Source organism: Sebastes umbrosus, chromosome 15 (genome assembly GCF_015220745.1).
Source record: "Sebastes umbrosus isolate fSebUmb1 chromosome 15, fSebUmb1.pri, whole genome shotgun sequence".
Lineage (NCBI taxonomy): Eukaryota > Metazoa > Chordata > Actinopteri > Perciformes > Sebastidae > Sebastes > Sebastes umbrosus.
Genome location: NC_051283.1, coordinates 17,166,743 through 17,187,248, shown reverse-complemented (window position 1 = coordinate 17,187,248; position 20,506 = coordinate 17,166,743). Strand labels below are relative to the sequence as shown.

Here is a 20,506-nt window from a genome sequence, read left to right as displayed (position 1 = left end):
TTTTGACACATTTAATGTGAAGCAGTAGGAAATGTTCCGTTTGCATCTGCTGGAGCCAAATACAGTTTTGATGTGGCTGCAGGAAAGTGATACGATACAAAACACTAGTTTACAAGCATGTAATATTTCCTGTGAATCCCTAATGCACAGATCGGCAATTTGAATCCCGTGCGGGAATGGCAGACTCCGCCGCCTCCAATAAAAAACGACTATATAGAGAGGTAATTACAGAAAAACAGAACAGAAAATGTATATATTGTTAGCAAAATATCTGCTTGTGAACAACATTAGCAATCAAGTTGCTAGAAAGGGCAGATTCTCCACATAATCAATGAAGGGAAACCAGATGCTATTCTATTTTTCAAGCAATTTATTTAAAGTGAACCTCAGTTTCTCAATTTGAAGATACATCATGACCTCCGTAATCAATTTTCTAATAGAGGGAGGGCAGACAGCCTTCCACCTAATGAGGATTAATCGGCAAGCTATCAATGAAGCAAATGCAAAACTGATTTAAAGTGATGCTACGCTCTGTTGAAGGTACGCTGAACACTGTCATGAGTGGATTTGTGTCTATTGTTTTGTAACAGATACATGAGATAAATACTGAAAGTCTTTCTGCATGAAAATGGACTTAATTGTATTTCCGTGATCCAGATGCTTTTTTTTTTTCCTCCACTGTGCACCTGTTCTCTCCCTGCAGCTCTCTGACCGAGCCACTCACTGTACCATATACCATATTTAGCAAAAGCGTGACTTTCCATAAGGGCATTCATCACTTAGATCATCTTTGTCCTTATAACTCAGTGGAGAAAGATAATATTAGAAAGATAATATTAGTGCCTGGATGCTTTTCAGCTTTGGTTTGGTGCTGCACACTGAGACAGCTTAAAGGTCCAGAGCGGGCTGGAATAACAAACTAGAGCCAATGTAATGCCATCCTCCCACAGGTTTTGTACGAGGAACTAATACGGCCAGCGTGGCCGCGGTTTGGATCAGCCACGGTAGCGCTATCAGGAATTTGATCGGCGGAAAAGACTAAAAATAGTGGAGGAAGAAAAAAAGTGTTTCACTCATTTCCTGGCTGTTGTACATGAGCATGTTTACAGGTTTGCTCAGTGGTTCACATTCATCGGTCACGGGGAGCACTCGTGTGTGAAAAACTGGGACAAACATGCCGGAAAAGATCAGAAATGTGTTTGGCAGGGGACTAAATCAATGTTTCTACCTTCCCACTCAGCACTACTTCCAGCAGCATGTCCACAAGGATCTTTTTTACTGTTGAATAGCAGTTTTAGATGATTACATATTTAAAAGCAACATAAGCAGCACGCTTTATTTTTGTTTAATACCCCAAATTAGTCTGAAGGCTGACATCTAAGATGCTTTCTGTATTAATCCCCATGTAGTCTTATTTAATCCAAGACACCCATAACCACTTCCCATCTTTTAAACAGCTAATCAGTGTAAAATTGCTCAGCGGGTTTCCTCTCACGAACACAAAGTGATGCCTGCTTATGACCCCCTGCTGCAGCTGCTACTGCAGAGAATCTCTTGACACTAAATGATAATTTCACTAAAAACCTGGAGCTGTTTTACTGGGCTTACTGCTGAAAAGCGAGGCCTCGGGGGGCTGCAAATACTTATTATTTCACAGGAGGAGACATTCATCACAGACATTAAAACTGTGACAGAAAATGTATGTATTAGGAATAGAGTTGTAAAATAGTTCTGATGGATGCTGAGTGGATTTTGACCCGCAGGGTGAGGATTATTATATATCATTTATTGTGTGCATTCTGCTTATTCAAAGGCGCAACCCTTTATTTTGTATTTTTTAAATATTGCTTAATAGCGTCACAGTTCATAGTTGAGTTTCAAAGACTCAGCAAGCAGTGAGCTGGGAGGAAATTATGTGATTCGGAAGCACAGTTAGACACTATTAAAATAATGGATGCATGACTGAATGGTGTCAGGGGGCCCGTGAGCAAGAGTTTGAAGTTTTAAAGTGACACTTTTCATTGGTGAGGGATGTATACGGTAGATCACATTTTTAATATCTGTTGATACTAAGTCTGATCTGATATAGATTTTCATTATATACAGCTGCACCGTGTGTACCTATAGGCTAGAGTAAACCTACTTTAACATTATTAAAGCAGTCTGAATGCATTTGGGAGCAGAATATTCGTGCTTTAAGAGATAAACCCTGCATCACAGGTTTCCTTTGATGGTTTACTATACAGTAATTTTGTGTTTACACACTTTTGTATAATTTTCTGTGGAGGGGAGTGTCAGTAAATGCATTTCCATTTGGGGGGGGGATTACCAGAGGCCTCGTGATACGATTTTATTGCGATTTTAAACATTTTGCGATATGCTGAGTATTGCAATAAGATATATTGCAATATATTGTGATTTATTACCTTTTTACAACACCAAATTATGCAGTTTGTCAACATCTATTTTATCTAATAAGATACAGTTTTCACTATGAAGATGGCCATGCCAGTGTTTCCTCGCCAAAATTTAGCGTAAATTTGGAGTGTTACTTAGCGTTGACATAACATGGTTGGTACTAGAGGCTTTCTTGTGTTTTTCTAGCTTCATGTGATATCATTATCTTCACTCTAGCTTTAAAATTGAGCCCGCTACTGCCTCTGAAAGACAGAATGGTGGCCGGGCCCACCGGCGGGCCGTCGGATTGTTAAGAGGTTTTTAATAGTTTATATAATAAAAGATCAATACTTGACATCCGTGTATCGATACAATATTGCCAAGCGAAATATCATGATGCTATGCTGTATCGATTTTTTTCCCCCCATCCCTAGTTTCCTCCCACCAATTTTTATGCATTTTCAATTTGCGCATTAAAAAAAAAAAAAAATCTTTATATTTCAAAAAGAATTTTCATGTTTTGTCACGCCACATGGGACAAATGCAATAACTTGGCGAATAAATTGAGACTTCTATAAAAGCATGTGACTTAAACGTCCACTGAAGCTTCCGCTGAGGAGACGAAAACATCCAATCTTTCTTGAGCAATGTGGACTTTGTAAAGTTTCACAAATGAATACGTAAAACAAACAGAAATGCTATACTTCCATCACGTGTCCCACATTGATTTACACACGTTTGTGGTTTGACTGGAGCTCTTTTAATTAGCGCCACCAGCTGGTTCTCTTGCTGAACCACCTCCTAATATCCGCATAACGGTAGTAGATGCAAACTCGGATTGATTTGCATTTTCTTTTGGGGATTTTCTGGACAGTCTGTTCAAATTTGCGTTACATATGGATGGAAACTTGGGCTACGGTGGATCTGCTGTGGCAGGAAGATTGGGACTCTTCATTTCAAGCATGAACACAATTGTTTCAACCAACAACAGAACTTCAACCTGCAAAATACTACAACAAACAACCAACAATGTGCAGGGAGGGGCTCTTTTATGTGTCTGTGGATTATATTTTATATTTTAGTCCCTTAGATAGACAGGTTTTCTTTGACTCCCTTTGGCCGTAGCGTGCAGGTGTTAGCTGTTCACCTGACGTCACTGCTACAAGATACTGTCTCGACATCCGACCGTCTCCGTGTGTGTGTGTGCTACAAGGTGTCACCGAGTGTGTGTGAGCAGTATGACTGTGCAGAGGCTTTCTGTGCTAATCTCAGATGAAGGTGGCAGGTGTCTTAACCAGGCCATCACCTGGTAACCTACTCACACACACACGCACTGCCTGCCCTCTATCTCTCTCACATCTCCTTGTCTGACTGTAAGTGTGTAAGCGTCCAGGCTGGCTGCCGTCCAACCTGCCCAGCTGCTAGGAGACGGAGAGCAGGGCGGAAAGTGAGACGAGGTGGAAAAGCAAAAGATGGAGGGAGATTAGAGGTCTCTGCTGACAGGTCCGGGGATCCACTCTGGAAAGAAAGATGGGCGTGGAACAACAGAAAACAATAAACAGGCTGCAGTTTTTCCTGTAAGTGTGCGAGTAGTCGGAGGGCATGTGCCAAGCAGTCTGACCGTTTTCAGATAAAGAGTTGTCAACGGTCCACTTCTGTCAGCGAGCAGCACGGCTCAAGCTCTCCACCTCTTATCGGTATAGGTCGGCTCTGGAGAGGAGCAGACACAGAGACGGCCGTGAATCAGCAGCTGCTTTATGAGGCGTGGGCACTCCACCTACAGTGAATTAAACTGCAGGGAGGCTGGAAATGTGGCTCATAAAGATCACTTTACCTCATCTTAGGGCTGATCTGGGTCTCAAATTTTCTGCCAGATGATTATTGTTTTTTTAGCCAGAGCTGTTATGATGTGTTCAAGTGCACTGCTGACACGTTTCACATCCAGTACTTTAGTCCAGTCGGGACACCCACATTGAAGTTTAAGCCATTCATTGCAGTAATAATACTCATTTAGTTTGGGGATGTGGCTCATGTGATGGAACAAACGTGAGCAAGCTCGACACAGACAGAGCCTGTTGTTGATGTCATGTCATCAACATATATGATTTGACAATGTATTGAACGTATGGCGACAAAACATCTTCTGTCCGAGCAAGTGAAGCCAAAGCGGAAGTGCCTTAAACTTGCATTCTTTCTAATAGCCAGCAGGGGGCGACTCCTCTGGTTGCAAAAAGAAGTCTGATTGTATAGAAGTCTATGAGAAAATGAGCCTACTTCTCACTTGATTTATTACCTCAGTAAACATTGTAAACATGAGTTTATGGTCTCAATCGCTAGTTTCAAGTCTTCTTCAATACAGCATGATGTTCATTTAGTAAATTATGGTCCCATTTAGAGTCAAATAGACCATAAAGCAGGAGATGCTTCAGGGCGTGGATACAATGTGATTGACAGGTCACTACCACGGCGTTGTCCGGTCTGGAAGTTGTCCATGTATTCGTCTGTATAACATATAACTTATATTTTGGTCGCATAAAATGTCTCATTGTGCGGTTGTTCGGTTGTGCTTAGCTCCACCCTCTCCTGTCACTTCTGGTTGCAAAAAACCAAGATGGTAACGGCCTAAATGCCAAATCGAGGCTTCAAAAGCGGCAGTCCGTAAACCAATGGGTGACGTCACGGTGGCTATGTCCACTTCTTATATACAGTCTGTGGTCTGAACGCTCCAGAAGCTCGAGTATTTGACACTCTTCTAGTCCAGAGGTTGTCAACGTGACCCCCTAGTGTGTCACAAGATAAATCTGAGGAGTTGCAAGATGCTTAATGGATAAGGAAGGAAGAACAAATATTGTTTTTCCACATTGTTTATATCCATTCTTTCTGACTTTTCATTAATCTTGGGGGGTTTTTTTCTTGTGAAATTAACTTTCCGGGTCACTAGCAGTTGTTAAACTAACAGTGAAATGGAAGTTAGAGCATCTTTATCCTCAGTAATGCAACGTATTTCCTTGTTATAGCCATGCAGGAAATTTAAATCAAATCCTTCAGATTTTATTGGATCAAATGTAGGTTCAACCCAAAAGCTAATGATCAAGTGTGATTCAACGTAACAGGCGGGTTTAGTTAGTCACCCAAAATCATGTTTGATTAAACAAATGTATGTATACGCTCTTGAGTTCAAGGTGACTCATCAAAATGAAGAAAAAAAAAGAAAAGAAGTGGATTTTTTAAATTAAAATACTCAAAAATTCAAAAGTGAGATAAGTGATAATGGAACATTAGAACTTGGAACAAACCAAATCACAACTCGTATACAACCTGTAGCACAAGTAGACTTCATTTTGAGGGGTTACAAAACACAAAGTTTGGGATTCACTGTTCTAAGAAGATATTGACATTGATTCATTCCCTTCCTGCATGAAAAGTGTGGTGTGAAAAATGGACATGACAAAAGAATACAATGGACATGATCTCAATGTCTTTCATTGTATTCCTGTTCCCTCGTCTCCTTCAACACTGTGGATGCAGTAAACGGAGGGCCGGCTACGGCGGCTAGAGGAGTGGGACTCTCAGAAAGATGGTGCCAGAAAGCAGAGGGAGTATTCAAATGATTCTTCACAGTTTCTAGAGCTCAGAGATGCTGCAGCACCCGAGAACATTGCGCTCCGATAAAATCTCACATATTAAAAAGCACAATTAACGATTATTTCTCCAAAGCAGAGCTTCATTGCGTCTACTATAGCGGGGGGCTTAAGATGCTCGTGTGTGTGCATATGTGTGTGTGTGTGCATTGTGCCGCCGCAGCCTCTCGGGTTACTGAGGAATGCATTTGAAGTCAATCACAATGAAGCTCTCTATCTGCCCAGCTCGCCCTGAAGGGGATATCAGAACTGAACTGGACCAGTCAGAAAATCAACTCCCAAAAAAATCATCTTTTTGTCACACGCAACTCCCAGCTGTGTGTGTTTGTGTGTGTGTGTCACGGTTTGGTGAATCAGTGTGTCTATATAACTACCTCTGCCTCCTATTGTTATCGGACTTCCTGCATCTTAATGTTAGCTGTGCTGCAAACGCCCATTGTTCCTGCAGACAAAACACACACACCGTGGTCTTTTTCTCTTTCACACTCAGGCTGGTAATTGTCATATAACCTTCACGCACGCACACACACACACACACACACACACACACACACACACACACACACACACCTTCTCATCAGGTCAGGTTGCTGCTGCAGTGTTGTCACTTTAATATCACACACTTATAATCTGGAACAATTCAGCTCCTGTGGAATGTTAATATTTGTGAAACCGCAGCTCTGTCAGCGCAGGTATAAAAGCCGGGTTCTTGTAGCTGTAAAACGAGCTGACACACAAACACACACACACTGACGGGGCGGCTATAGCACACAGGATCAAATACATAGTGCAAAGCCTGATGTCAGCTTTAGATCACATTTCTACCTGAGTCACTGCGAATGTTGCAACACCCCTCAGAGGACGCACCTGTGTCCGCTTTGTCAGAACATGAAAAACACAGTTTCTTCTTCTGCTTCTGATTTTTTTTTTCCTTCAATTTTATGTTCCCCCCCGTCTCCTTTTACACAAGTATACATAATTATATATTCCAACGCTCCCAGATTGTTTTAAAATGACTCCAACTGGCACCGCGTGCCTTACAATGGCAGCGCTTCATACGCTGCCAAGAACCAGGATCGCATTCAATCCGCAGATCCAGTGGAATACGGCTGTCATCTTACAGTTTCCTTTTATAACGAATGGGGAACAAAATGCAGCGGTGGAGGGGAATTGAGGGCAACGTACAGACGATTTTGGCCCCGGGTTATGCGTGCGGTGGAGGAGAGCTCGTTGTGTCTCGTTGTGGTTAGTTAGCTATGTGGCGCAGGCAGAAAGTACAGCTGTTTATAGCTCCTGAAGCAGAGGCAAAATGCAGAGCTGGCTCGATTCGACTCCCCCGAAATCACGTAAAACACACACACACACACACACACACACACACACATGCAGGTCTGAGGGGCATTTGTGTGTGTACACCACAAACAAAACCTGTGATTATACCCATTCAGACCCACACGCTGTAATTACATGCAGTGACGCACTACTGCCCGCCATACCGTGAATTCACACGTATAATATCGCCTCATAAATGAAACATGTCGAGACACAGAGGGTGATAACACATTACTGCTAAAGGTTAGGATAAACACATTTAAACACAACATGGGCCTCTCTGCAGCTCCAGTATGTCCTGGAGGTTGCTGTGTGTATAGGGGGACTTGTAAAGTGGGCCCCTGGGGGGGGCTCTGGTGCCGCCTTGGGGGCGGGGTGTGTGTTTATTTAAGTATGTGTGTGTTTTTTTCGGGGTCACGCTGAACTTAGGGGGCTAGCCTCGAGATAAGGAATGGGAGTTTAAGATGAAAGAAAATGGATCGAGGACGGGGATATACTGGCACAGAGTTAGTGGATCCAGAGGGGAGGGGGGAGATGACGGGAGGGAGGGATAGATAGAGAAAGAGAGGGGGAGAGCTGGAGGAGCAGACTGTTTTGATGTTGGTTTTTTAGGGTTGTTTATTTGACGTTACGTAACACCTTTGCTTATGTAGCTCGAGCTCTTATATGTGTGCGAGAGTGTGTGTGTGTGTGTCAAGTCTCACTAGGAGATGGGAATTTCTGTGAAAGGCAAAGGTTGCCCATAGCAACGGCCTTCATTGTAAAACTGATCCTTGGAATACAACACACACACACATTCGCACCAACTGAAACGTCTTTTCAGTACTTTTTTCGGCACTTTCTGGGTTCAAGATCACCAGGCCTTCACACACACACACTCTTTCACATACATTTATGCTCGAACCGTGACGCACACACACTCTCGTCCTTCCGCTTTGTGAAAAGCCCATATCCTCGGTGCGCCGAGGCTCCGAACAACTTCAAGTCAATTTCATTTTCAGGAGGTACATATAGCGTTTCAGCTCCACCTCATGCTGAGATGTGATGGACTGAGATGCTCGGGTTTCTAGATTCCATTATGCTTTTATTGGCTTTTAAAGGCATCAGGTTTCTTCTGTCTGGAGCCGGGGAGGAGCCTCTGCTTATATGAGTGTGTGTGTGTGTGTGTTCAATTAGCATCACACAGGCCTAGCAAAGACACAGCACCATAGGGCCTCAGGATGGGCTTAAGATTGCTGAGGAGATAAGTTTGTTTTGGTCACATTTTCAGCAGTGGACTGACTGTTTTCCAATACCTGGAGCAAAACGGAGCCCTTTGTTCTTGGCATCGCAACATTGAACTACTTAGTGTGTGCTGAGCTGAATCTAGGCACAAAATGCATTGATGGAAGAAGTATTCAGCTCCTTTACGTAAATAAAACTGGCAATACCACACTTAAAGGAACAGTGTGTGATACACGCTTGTGAAACTGCGGTAACGTGAGCTGCAGAGTGCAAAACTGTGGTACCACCTGCCGCCGTCTGACTTTCGTTGCTCCTAAAGTAGTGTTATTATGGAAAGGATGGCCTCTGAGTGTGGTGAACGGCGTTACCAAGGTTTTGCACACTGTGGCCTTCCTTACTGCGGTCTTGGAAAGGGAGGAGTGAGTGGAGGGGGACGCAGTTAGTTGCAATCTGCAACCACACCACTAGATGCCGCCAAATCCTACACACTGTCCTTACCTATTCAGTACTTCAGTAAAAGCACAGAATAATCAATCTAATCAATATTGTTATATTACTGAACAACGGACTACTTGTATGTAAAAAGGGGTCGATCGTAGTGATGAAGTAGAGAAACAGTATATTTAAAAATGAGTATCTACATGAAATAAATTTGGCTGTAAATACTTGGAATAGACGCTACAAGTACAGTTGCAGTACTCCTTGAAACATGTCTTGAAACAAAGTGTGGTAGTAGTACTCTAGTATGAAAGGTATCTTGGCGCTGCAGTACGGGCGGTGTCTCTTAAGTGCCTGCATTTGATAGCAGTGTTAGATGACCCTGTGTGATGGGTGAGTGCTAAAGTGTGTGTTTAAACATCGCGGGGATGTGGGATTGAGGTCAAGAGAAACAGAGAGAGAGAGAGAGAGATGAAAGAGATGAATGAAGAGAGAGGCAGGATCAGCCTCAAAGTGACCGGAGGCTGAGGTCACTCACTTCAGAGGTTCAACCCCCCTGAATGAGCCACGACTAATCTCTCTTACCTAACCCTGACAGAGGTTGCTCTTTCCCCTCACAATGAATGTGAAAACAGGCCTGGATTAAGGTGATGAGCAGGGAGGATGCTGTGAAGCGATCCAGGAGATACAATTATACAATCAGAGAGCAGAGTGCAGCTGTAAAACTCAAATGTATAGCAGTATTTATTCAAAAAGCGACACAAGGAGTTCAACGTAGTACTGAAATGATTTTCCCACAATATTGAGCATAGCTTATTTAAGTCATCTTAACAGCATCTTATTGGCCAAACAAAACCAAGCAATTTGAAGATGTTACCTTGTACTCTGGGAAATTGTGACAGACATTAATGACTTTTTGTTTAGCGCTAATTAGCAACTGTTAAACTAAAGGTGGAGATATACGACATCCGTTGACGTAGGCCATGTGAAGTCGATAGATCCTATTCTTTTTCTATTGAGAGCAGGAGATGCATGTTGAATGATGATACAGCTCGCCGGGCTTGGCGAGTCGACCGACCAGTAACCGTATCTGAATTTGAATAATCATGACTCAATCTCAACTTTATGCAAATTAGGTCCTTCCATCGCAAGGCAGCAAGCTCACGGAACTCTGATCAAACAGTCAAACTTGGCAGCGTTGATCAAATATGAATCAATATTCTGTTACTGTAATGCCTATTTCTGTACTGTTTAGCTGTAAAATGGGAAAGTTAGGGTCAACCGCTTTGGGTTCCACCACGTCTTTTTGTTTGTTGGCCAGATTTGGTGCGTCTCCACCATTAGATGGTGAACATGGCAAACATTATACCTGCTCAACATCAGCAGGTTAGCACTATGTCACTGTGATCATGTTAGCATGCTACAGTTTGCATTTAGCTCAGCTTTAGTTCAGCCTCACAGAGCTGCTAGCCTGGTTGTAGACTTGTAGTCTTGTTCACTGTTCACATTTTATAGATTAACAATTTAGTGCAATTAGTTGATTGATTAACTGACTGACTAACAGTTAATCGAGGAAATATGACTAATGTGATGTGAAGATTTGGTGTTTTTCACCATTGAAAATTAATATTTTGGGGTTTAATACAGTTGATCAGACAAAGATAAGACATTTGAAGACATCACATCTGGTTTTGGGAATGTGAAATGAGCATTTTTCACTTTTTACACATTTTATAGTTCAACATTTTTTTTTAAATATATTGTTATTGGGGTTGTCCAATTATAACAAACTAAATAAATTAATAAAATAGTCAGTCTTGGTAACAAGTATACAGTATACCATCAAATAATTATGCAAGTAGATAAAAATGAGGTGAATATACAGATGCTACAGTAATTACAATGTACAGAAAGCTTAAAGGTCACATGGACTACTACACGTTATAATCTTATTCCAGTTGTCCCGCCCCCACCCCGGTCTTTAGCTTTATTGATCATTTCCAACATTTATAGATATATAGTCTTACAATTATTTGTTAAAAACTGCTTCTCAACACTCTGCTACTTTACAGGCTGAGCATCACTTGTAACTGACACGTAAGCAGAGACTGAATGAAACCCCTCTCTCCTTGAAAGCTTTGATGTTCTTCTGCCAAAATCCCAAGCTTTAGATCAACTCATTAAATATGCTCCTCCATGGAGCCCGCAGACAGACAGATGTTGCCCTATCCACCATAAAGCTCCCTGCACCTCCCGTGTGCGTGTCTGTGTGTGCATGTAATCTGCCAAAGTGGTTTCTCTATTCAAATGAAATGACAAACAGCTCAGTCATTCACAATGAACAACTCTAATCTCTATCATCTCTGTGTCTCTCTCAGGGACAGACTTGGTCGCCGTCTATCGATGACGAAGGCTCGACGAGAGACGAGTTCTACGACGATGAGGACCTCTACTCGGGCTCCGGCTCTGGCTGTAAGTGTGTGTGTGTGTGTGTGTGAGAGGTTACACACTCACGCCCTCGTTCTTTCAAACTCGACAGCTGCTGTGTTTCAATCTGCTGACCCTGAAGACCCCCCCCCCCCCCCCCCCCCCCCCCTGCTCCGTGTCCTCGGGTTATGGTCTCTCTGGTTGCCAGACTCACATGCAGGGAGGCCACGCACACACAATCACACAATACAAACACATCATTTGGCTCGACAGATGATACAGAGTTATTGCACCTTTAAACACAGACGCCCTTACAAACAAACAGCAACCCGGGTTCTAGTTCCCCCACATCTTATTTGCTCTAATCAGATTACAGTCCACACAGATTAGCAGTTGTGTGCACCTATCAGTGAGCGTATGTTTGCGTTTGAGTGAGCTGGCTGTCTGCCTGTGAAGGAATTACCTACTTAAGGTAAATCACGTTGGTGTAATTCAGGCTGATTTTCTGATCTGGCTGTTGAAGCTTGAGCGTGGTTCTCCTTATTAAGCATGACTCAATGAGGGCTGCCCTCGTTTTAGCCACTGTGCTAGTTGGCGAGCGCGCTCAAAATAAACTAGAAAAGTGCATTCAGTAGAGTGCGGATCTCCGTCAGGTGTGTCTCAAACGACCACTGCTGTAACGTTTGATTGAATGAATACAAAACACAATTGTTCCCCGTTTATACTACAAGAGTATCAGACACATTTTTCAATCGCACATCTCATGCAACAGATACACTCTCATTTTAATCTACGCAGCTGTCTGCACCGGTTCCGTGCAGCAAAGACCACACCAATAACGATATGGGTTTAGAATAGTTAATAACATATTGAAGATGGAGCGGACCAATGATGATGTAGGAAGTATGGATTAAGGGTCCGGAAGGAGGATGAGGGTTGAGTGATAGAGGGATGAGGTCATGAAGGGTAACGCCCGGGCCAGACTGGGCACGTCAGCAGCGCGTGGCGGCTGCCTTGCTGAACTACTGTGTGTCTCAAGAATGTGGCGTCCATACCAGCAGCGTTTCTGCTGCTGCTGGGCTGCTGCTGCCACCCTGCCTTTCATAATGGCCATTTCATTTCATTATACATGTAATTTATATTTATTTTAGACAGACACAGGTTAAGAAGCGTGTGCTCATTTGTAAATAATAGTAATAATCTACACTTAAAGCCCGATGCTTTATTCTTTCATGGAATGAATCCTTGCAAGGCACTGCATGTTCTACAACACTGTCCTGTAAATATTTCAGAATATAAGCCTTGTGTTAACAAATGAAGGAATTCTGTCCAAAGAAAAAAACCCCGCTAGAGAGCTTTTATTTTGAAAGTGAAGCAGATTGATTTATAAATAAATCTTTACTTTTTTTCATGTCTGTGACATACAGTATTCTACATATACGGACATTGAAACTGTAGTAATGTTGCTGGTATGATGTCAATATACTGTCAAGCGATCATTTTCACTCTGTTGTTGCTGTGAACCGCGCGCGGCTCGCAATAAAAATTGGCGAGACCTTGAATCTCTAGAACGCAGCCGAGCCGCACCTGAGCTGCGCTATTCATGCAGGCAGTGTGGCTGCTCTGTTTTACCTAGGTGTGCAAAGCAAGAGAGGAAAAGAGGAACAATTTGTAATCCGTAGCGGAAACAAGAGTCCAAACTGAAGCAGTTCTTGATCACTTGCGGTCCCTAAGAGTAGTTAAGAGTCAGCAGTCAATGACGGTGTAAAATAGTCAATAAAATATGTTTTCAAAAAGTGAGAATAAATCAGCACAAAAGAAATTAAGATGCGAGATTAGCTGTGGACAGACAGACAAACAGACAGACAGACAGACAGACACAGAGATGCACGCACACACACACGCGACCGAATACATAATCTCCTGGCGAAGATCATAATTACAATTCAGAGCAGGAGAGTGCAGCAGAAGCATCCCCTGTGGTTGAAACAGCACCCCGGCAAAATTGCTTTATCTCAAACCGCGACACAGAGCCGTCTGATTCCAGAGGAAAAGCTAATTTACAACAGACGGATGTGCATTTTGTGTCGCTGCTGCGTCAAAATGTGGCATTTTGAGGCGTCTGATAAGTTTAACAGAGGCTGCATTGTCGGAGCCCATATTTCGATATCCTCTCAAGCTCGTCTGTCAGCCTTCATGTCTTTGAGCCTGTAAATTCAATTTGTTTCTCTTTCAACCCCGAGGAGCTTCACAGCTATAACAAAATGAAAGGTGGTATAATACTATTATGAGATTTAAGAAAAAAAAGGATTAGTGGGCCCCATCGTCAGTACCTTCTCTTCTCCTCTCAGACTGTGTCCACACTAAGCCAGCTAATTTTGACAGCGCTGTTTACCTCAACTCTTTAGGTCATTTTTTTGCATCCACACTGTGAAGCGCCAAAATGAAAGGAAAACCGTTCTTCTTCATCTTCAGTCAGCCTGGTCTCAGTTGGTTAAACCTCCTTTCTGCTCTCCATGTTTTAATATAACCAAACTCACAATTTACTGTAGTTGTTCTCATTTACATGTTTTTCTGTTTGTGTTGTCAGACGGCTAAACGAGCAGAAAATAGCGATTTGATTGCGACTGTGATTGCCGCGCTGAGATACCAATAAAATCACTTTATGATGCTGAAGTCATTTGAGAGAAAACAAGCAGAGCTGTATTGACATTTAAGATGACAGGGGACAGACAGTTGTTTTCTTAAAGGGGAACTGCACCGACTTTACACATAAAGGTCAGTTTACTAGTCATGAGGAGTACTGTGTCAAGTCTGGAAAAAATAACCCTGATAATGTCATAGCAATGTCAACAAAGACCTCAAGGAGCGTGGAGTTTAAAAGATGTTTGTGTTTACCAGGCAAGGAGGCTCTCACAAAAAAGATGATATTGGTTTCATTATGGGAAATGTAGTTTCCAGCTTTTTTGGAGCTTTACTAATATAAGCAACTAAAAGTAAGGATATCTCGGGGTCTACTATGCAGATTTTTGCCCATTCTTTTTTTAGCCTGTGCATTGTGCAACCTTATAGAAGTGCAATACTAAAGTGCTTGACTGCCCTTTTAACTTTAATACCACACAGTCCTCAACCAGGCTTACATCATTGTTTATCAAAAGCTCAGTTTTCCCTGTTAAACGCCCGTGGAGCAACAGGGGTTCAGTGTCTCGCTGAAGGACCGTTCGACATGCAGACAGTAGGAGCCTGAGATTGAACCGCCGACCTTGTGGTTAAAGGACGACCCGCTCTACCCACTGAGCTACAGCCGCCCCTATTGCCTACTATTGTTTATATTTTGGAGACAAGAACGAACCTCTCGCCTGCCTTCCTGCTTTATCACGGTCGTGTCTAGATGATTACCCACAAGTTGTGAAAACATGAGAAAACTCTCGCATGGTTTGCTTCCCGACGACCTATCCTAACCTTAACCTGTCGAGGTCAATACCTAACCTCAACCATCTGACGAGAGTTTTGCAACTTGTGGTTTACTTTCTAGACACAACCCTTGATCCCCCGTGGCCGTGCAGTTCAGAGGATGAGATCGGCGCTTGCTGTGCGCATATGCAGTTTTCGGACGAGACTGGCAGTGTTGTAAAAGGCCTTCTGTTTCAAAACTATTTGCTGACTGCTACTCGTGTTAGCAGACCACTTCCGGGTTTTTGGCTCACCTGATGTGAACCATACCCAAGTACACATAAACCATAATCAAGACCACCTTTTCAAGTGGACCCGGGAACATATCGATGACCCGGTACGGTACACAGCGTTCATACTAATCAAACAAACTAGAATTTGGGGTCAAGTGTACTCAGATCTGGGCCCGGGTCCTAAAGACAAGGTGAAGAGGAAGTGTTTTCAAATTAAGCCGGCTTCGGGGCATCATGGAAGGCTAGTGATCTTTTTTGTGAACATGTAATGGCAACATCCCTGGTTTGAATCCAGCCTGGGACCTGGATCCTGTCTGATGTAAAAATGCCCAAAAAATAATGTCAAAAAATCACATCCCATTTTTTCTATAGTGCACTATATTTACTATATTTACTGTGTGAAATTTATGCATGATTTCGTGTCCACAAAAATCTCCACAGTGAAACGAAATTAATAGTGTCCCACAGTGCAATGCTTCACATTTTATAGATCCTAAAAAAATACAGTCGTGCAACAGTACACCTGTTAGTGATGATGCAAAGTGAAGGTGACTTATAAGTGTCTGAAATCTCAATTTACTGCTCAGCAGAGAGTAAATTAGTGAGTGTTTGTTATATGGGGAGCAGTGAATGAGTGTCCAAGGGATTGATTTCAAACACAGCCGTAGTCTCAGTTTCTGATTTACTGTGTGAGTGTGTGGGCGGGTTGAGTGATGAACGCGATGTGTGACTGAGAGAGATTTTTTTTTATTTTTTGACTCCTCTGCTTGTTATTTTTATATTAAATCATTTTTTAATTCAAAATCATCTCCTTTCCTCTCCAGATCCTGAGATCAGTGTGAGGCCGACATCGGCGGGCGTGTCCTTCACCACAGAAGAGCCCCTCCTCCTCTCCACCACCCAGGCCACCGGCCCCGCACCCTCCGCCTTGCCTGCAGCCGAGCCGAGCCCCATCCCGGAGGAGGAACCCACCGCCACCCCGCTGCCCACCGAGGCCGATGGAGAGAGCGGTGCATTCTGGGAAAAAGAGAAAGAGCTGGAGAGGGAGAGAGAGAAGGAGTTAGAGGAGAGAGAGAAAGAGCAAGAGAGGCAGAGGGAACTGGAGGAGGAGGAGGAGAGGGAGAAGGAGAAGCAGCTGGAGAGGGAGAGAGAGAGGGAAAGAGAGAGGGAGCGGGTCCGAGAGATGGAGAGAGAGAGGGAGAAGGAGAGAGAGCGCGAGCGAGAGAAGGAACGCGAGAGAGAGCGAGAGAAAGAGAGAGAGAGGCAGAGAGAGCGTGAGCTTGAAAGAGAGAGAGAGCTGGAGCGAATCAGGGCTGCCGCCGCTCAGACCACCGCTGCCCCACGATCCCCCGCAGCCTTCCCAGTGGTGACCACCAACCCGGCAACCAGCCCCGCAGAAAGTGCGGCGCCCTCTGCCAATTCCGATGACGTGAGCACCACAGAAGAAGAAGAGGACGTCTACCTGTCACCTGAACCAACGGCGTTTTTCCCAGGCTTCGACATTGAGACCACCCCAGAGGAAGACGTGTCCACCACAGCAGAGACCACCCCTGAACCCACAACAGCTGTACTTATTACCACCACCACCACCGCCACCACTGTCAAGACCAGGGTCACCATCTGGCCCAGGGTTCCCATTATGACAACCACTCAGGCGGTGCCAACAGAGAGGACAAGCCGGCCACAGCCGCCCACATCTACACAGGTGAGATTGACGTTAATATAGAATAGTGTTGCAGGGATGACGTATATTTGTAGGCCAACCAAGGCCTATGGAAAGGAGGCGGGGTCACGCGTCATCAACGCGTCATATTTTTGGGGGTATAACACATGCGCAGTAAAATCTGGTCTGCACTCGCCGAAATTGAGGCAATCGCAACGCACGACCGCAGCTTCAGCTACACTGCGCATGTGTTATACCCAAAGAGCCATGTCCGCCCGTGACCCAGTCTCCTTTCCAAAGGCCTTGAGGCCAACCAAGGCCAATGAACAGGAGGCTGGGTCACGGCTTGGGGTATGAGGTATAACACATGCACAGTGTAACTGAAGCTACGGTCGTGCATTGCGATTGCCTCAATTTCGGCGAGTGCAGGCGAGATTTCACTGCGCATGTGTTCTACCCCCAGAGATATGGCTCGTGACCAAGCCTCCTTTATATAGGCCTTGAGGCCAAACAGGAAGTTAGCATCGCACTGGTTCCCTCGATAAAGAGCCAATGGGATTTTTCCATTGAGTTTTGGATTATTGCAGAAAATAAACTCTGCGACAAACAAACATTTATGATACTTACATGTTTTGTTCAGCAAGATAATCTCCACAAATGAACACCACTTTTATGATTTTTGAAGCGTGAATGAAATCGCCAGAAGTAAAAAGCTAACGTTGGGCTAAAAACGAACTACAGCACGGTCGCATGAACGCTTTGTTTAGTAGTCTCATTGAGCCACTTGTTAGCAACCGCCTTTTTTAAGACACATAAAGGTTTCAAAATTCACAAGTTGTATATTTATTAATGTATTTTTACAGTATATCGTAGAACGAAACATCTCTTCAGCTTGTGTTATATTGCTCATTTCCGGCTCATCAACCTCCACAAGAAAACACCAAACTCAACAGCAGGGATTATTTTTCGGATTGTCAACAAGTCCCATGAAAAGACCAAAACCAACAACACATAAGTCAGCTTTATACTTTCACTACTTATGATTGGATTTGAATCAGGAACTATTTGATCAAAGAATAAGTAAATAAGGTCACAAATATGACCAAGGATTCACATACAAGCTTGTTCTAATACTCTGTACTAATGCACTCACTTTGGTCAGCACCAATAAACTATTCAGGTTTGATACCCAACCCCTTTCCTGACAGTTTAATTATTTACAGGCCGCAGTCATTTCTCTGATTGGTGTGCTTCTGTTTATTTGCAGCCGTCCTGCATTAAAGCGTGATGCATGTCTGGTTTTCCACATTATAATTAAGCTGCCAGATTTTATGAAGTGTGTATATGCGTTTGGACAATATGCAACTTTCCACCAATCAGAACATACAGAGGCTCATTGTTTCGAAGGCGAACATGTGCCATGGAAAGTTCTCTGTTTGGTTTGGATTCCGTGTAGCAGCTCCGTGGAACAAATGTGTTTACATCAAATGTACATTTTCCCCGTCGTCAGTCTCACTTTTCTCTCTCTGTCTCAGGAGGGTAACAACGAGGCGGGCGCTGCAGGACCGAGTGGAGATTTCGAGATCCATAACGATCTGGGTCGAGGTGTAATGCCGGTGGATCCTGATCTGATCGGTAACACGGTGGACGGAGGAAGCTCTGCCGCCCAGCTGCCACAGAAGAACATCCTGGAGAGAAAAGAGGTCTTGATAGGTAGGAACGTCTGCCAGTAAAGTTAATGTTATTATGTTTTTGTACATTTGTCTGTCCATTAAAACCACCTCTTAGATCAACAGCTTACATTTCCCCGTTGCCTCCTGTACTCTATCCCTGCTTTCTAGGAGCTGCTAAGATAAACTTCACGTTCACGTAGTGCAGATCATCACGATAAGTGAATGTGCTACTTAGCCCCGTTTGACCCGTCGAGAACAAGCAATCCTCTTCTTGGGTTATCCAACCCCTCCTTTTCGCCCCTCTTTTTCCCATCATTTTCCCCTCTGGGTAAATCCAATTTCTTTTCAAGTGCCCCCCTCTCTCCTCATCCCAAAAGAGCTGTTGTAGAAAGTGAGGGAGCAGCCAACTTGCCTGACCTGACTGGCTCTCTGTCTCTCCTTCAGCTGTTCTCATTGGTGGACTGCTGGCGGTGGTTTTCGCTGATTTCCTGGTCATCGGTAAAGAGCAGGAGGCAACAAACTTTAGACTAGACTGTCTGTATGATAGAAGCAAATCACAACTGTACATGTCAGACTCATACATTCATGTATAGCGCTGCACATGTATATTAGACACCTTATTCACTTTCATCTATGGGAGTTAAAGAACATGAGATATACAGTGATTTGCAGGTATTTACCATCTTTGACTTTTCACAGAAGACGTTTTCTGCCAAAATTATGACGAAGTTTGTCAAGACATAAAGGTGAAATAGGAATTCTGCGATTGTTTTAAGTTTTGATGAATGAAACAATAAAATTTCCATTTCAATCAGGCTTATTTTTGCCCAAGCCAAATATTTCAGATCAAACGGTTCTTTGATTTCTGTTGTGTTTTCTTCATCAAAAACTATTGCAGTTCTGCCTTTCACCCTCCCGAAATCTATACAATGTTTCACAGAACTGTGGCTGGTGCGTCAATATTTTAACAAGACTGAGGCTGCATTCACATCAGATCGGGTGTTGTGGCGAAGGGTTGTGCAGAGGTCTTGGCGAGTCACTTTAATGACCTATTGACTGCAGGACGATTAACTGCCACCGCAGCCCAAACGCACTATCTCCATTCAAAATTAATGGGAAAACTTGTGCTTTCGCCGCACCGACGGATATGTGGTATGCAGCCTAAATCTAACAAGACTAAATTGGGCTCTTCTGTGTGGAGATTGCATGTTCTCCCGCAGTCCAAAGACATGCAGGTTAGGTTTAATTGTTTGTCCAAACTGCCTGTAGTAGGTGTGAATGGTTGCCTAGCGACCTGTCCAATGGCTCCAGCCACCCGCAACCCTGTAAAGGATAAGCAGTTACAGATAATCTATACAGCCACGCTATGAGGCTGTGGCCTTATGGATTTACGGACAAGTAGTTCATCATGTCTTTTTTTTAATGAAAAACTACAAATGGTGCACTTGAAAGGGTGAAATTAATATTTCTCATGTCCAATATCACATTTGTCTTCCACAGTAAAATCAGGGATGTTAAAAGTACATATTTATGCACAGTGTAACACAAAAACGGCACAATCTGACGAAGAAAATCTAACTAATTTAAAATTTTGGCATAGTGATGTTAGACCTAAAAGCAAGATGAAGATCTGATGCCGAAACGCGTTAGAATTTGCTTTTAGGTCTAATATGACTACGCCGTTACACTAAAATAGGGCTGTCAATCGATTCAAATATTTAATCGCGATTAATCGCATGATTATCCATAGTTAATCGCAAATTAATCACACATTTTTATCACTTCAAAGTGTACCTTAAAGGGATCAACATGGGAGTGGGCAAATATGCTGCTTTATGCAAATGTTTGTATATACATTATTTATTATTGGAAATCAATCAATCAACAACACAAAACAATGACAAATATTGTCCAGAAACCCTCACAGGTACTGCATTTAGCATTACAAATATGCTCAAATCATAACATGGCAAACTGAAGCCCAACAGGCAACAACAGCTGTCAGTGTGTCAGTGTGCTGACTTG

At 43.3% G+C, this 20,506-nt stretch overlaps 1 protein-coding gene across 1 annotated transcript in view; it reads left to right on the top strand.

Moving 5' to 3' along the window:
- Positions 1-20,506, top strand: part of sdc3 (syndecan 3) — a 43,649-nt gene that overhangs the window by 19,038 nt on the left and 4,105 nt on the right. The window contains exons 2-5 of the mRNA XM_037795390.1: positions 11,411-11,504; positions 15,970-16,274; positions 16,311-16,850; positions 18,344-18,521. Coding sequence (XP_037651318.1) covers positions 11,411-11,504; positions 15,970-16,274; positions 16,311-16,850; positions 18,344-18,521 — 1,117 coding nt within the window. The remainder of the gene's footprint in view (positions 1-11,410; positions 11,505-15,969; positions 16,275-16,310; positions 16,851-18,343; positions 18,522-20,506) is intronic.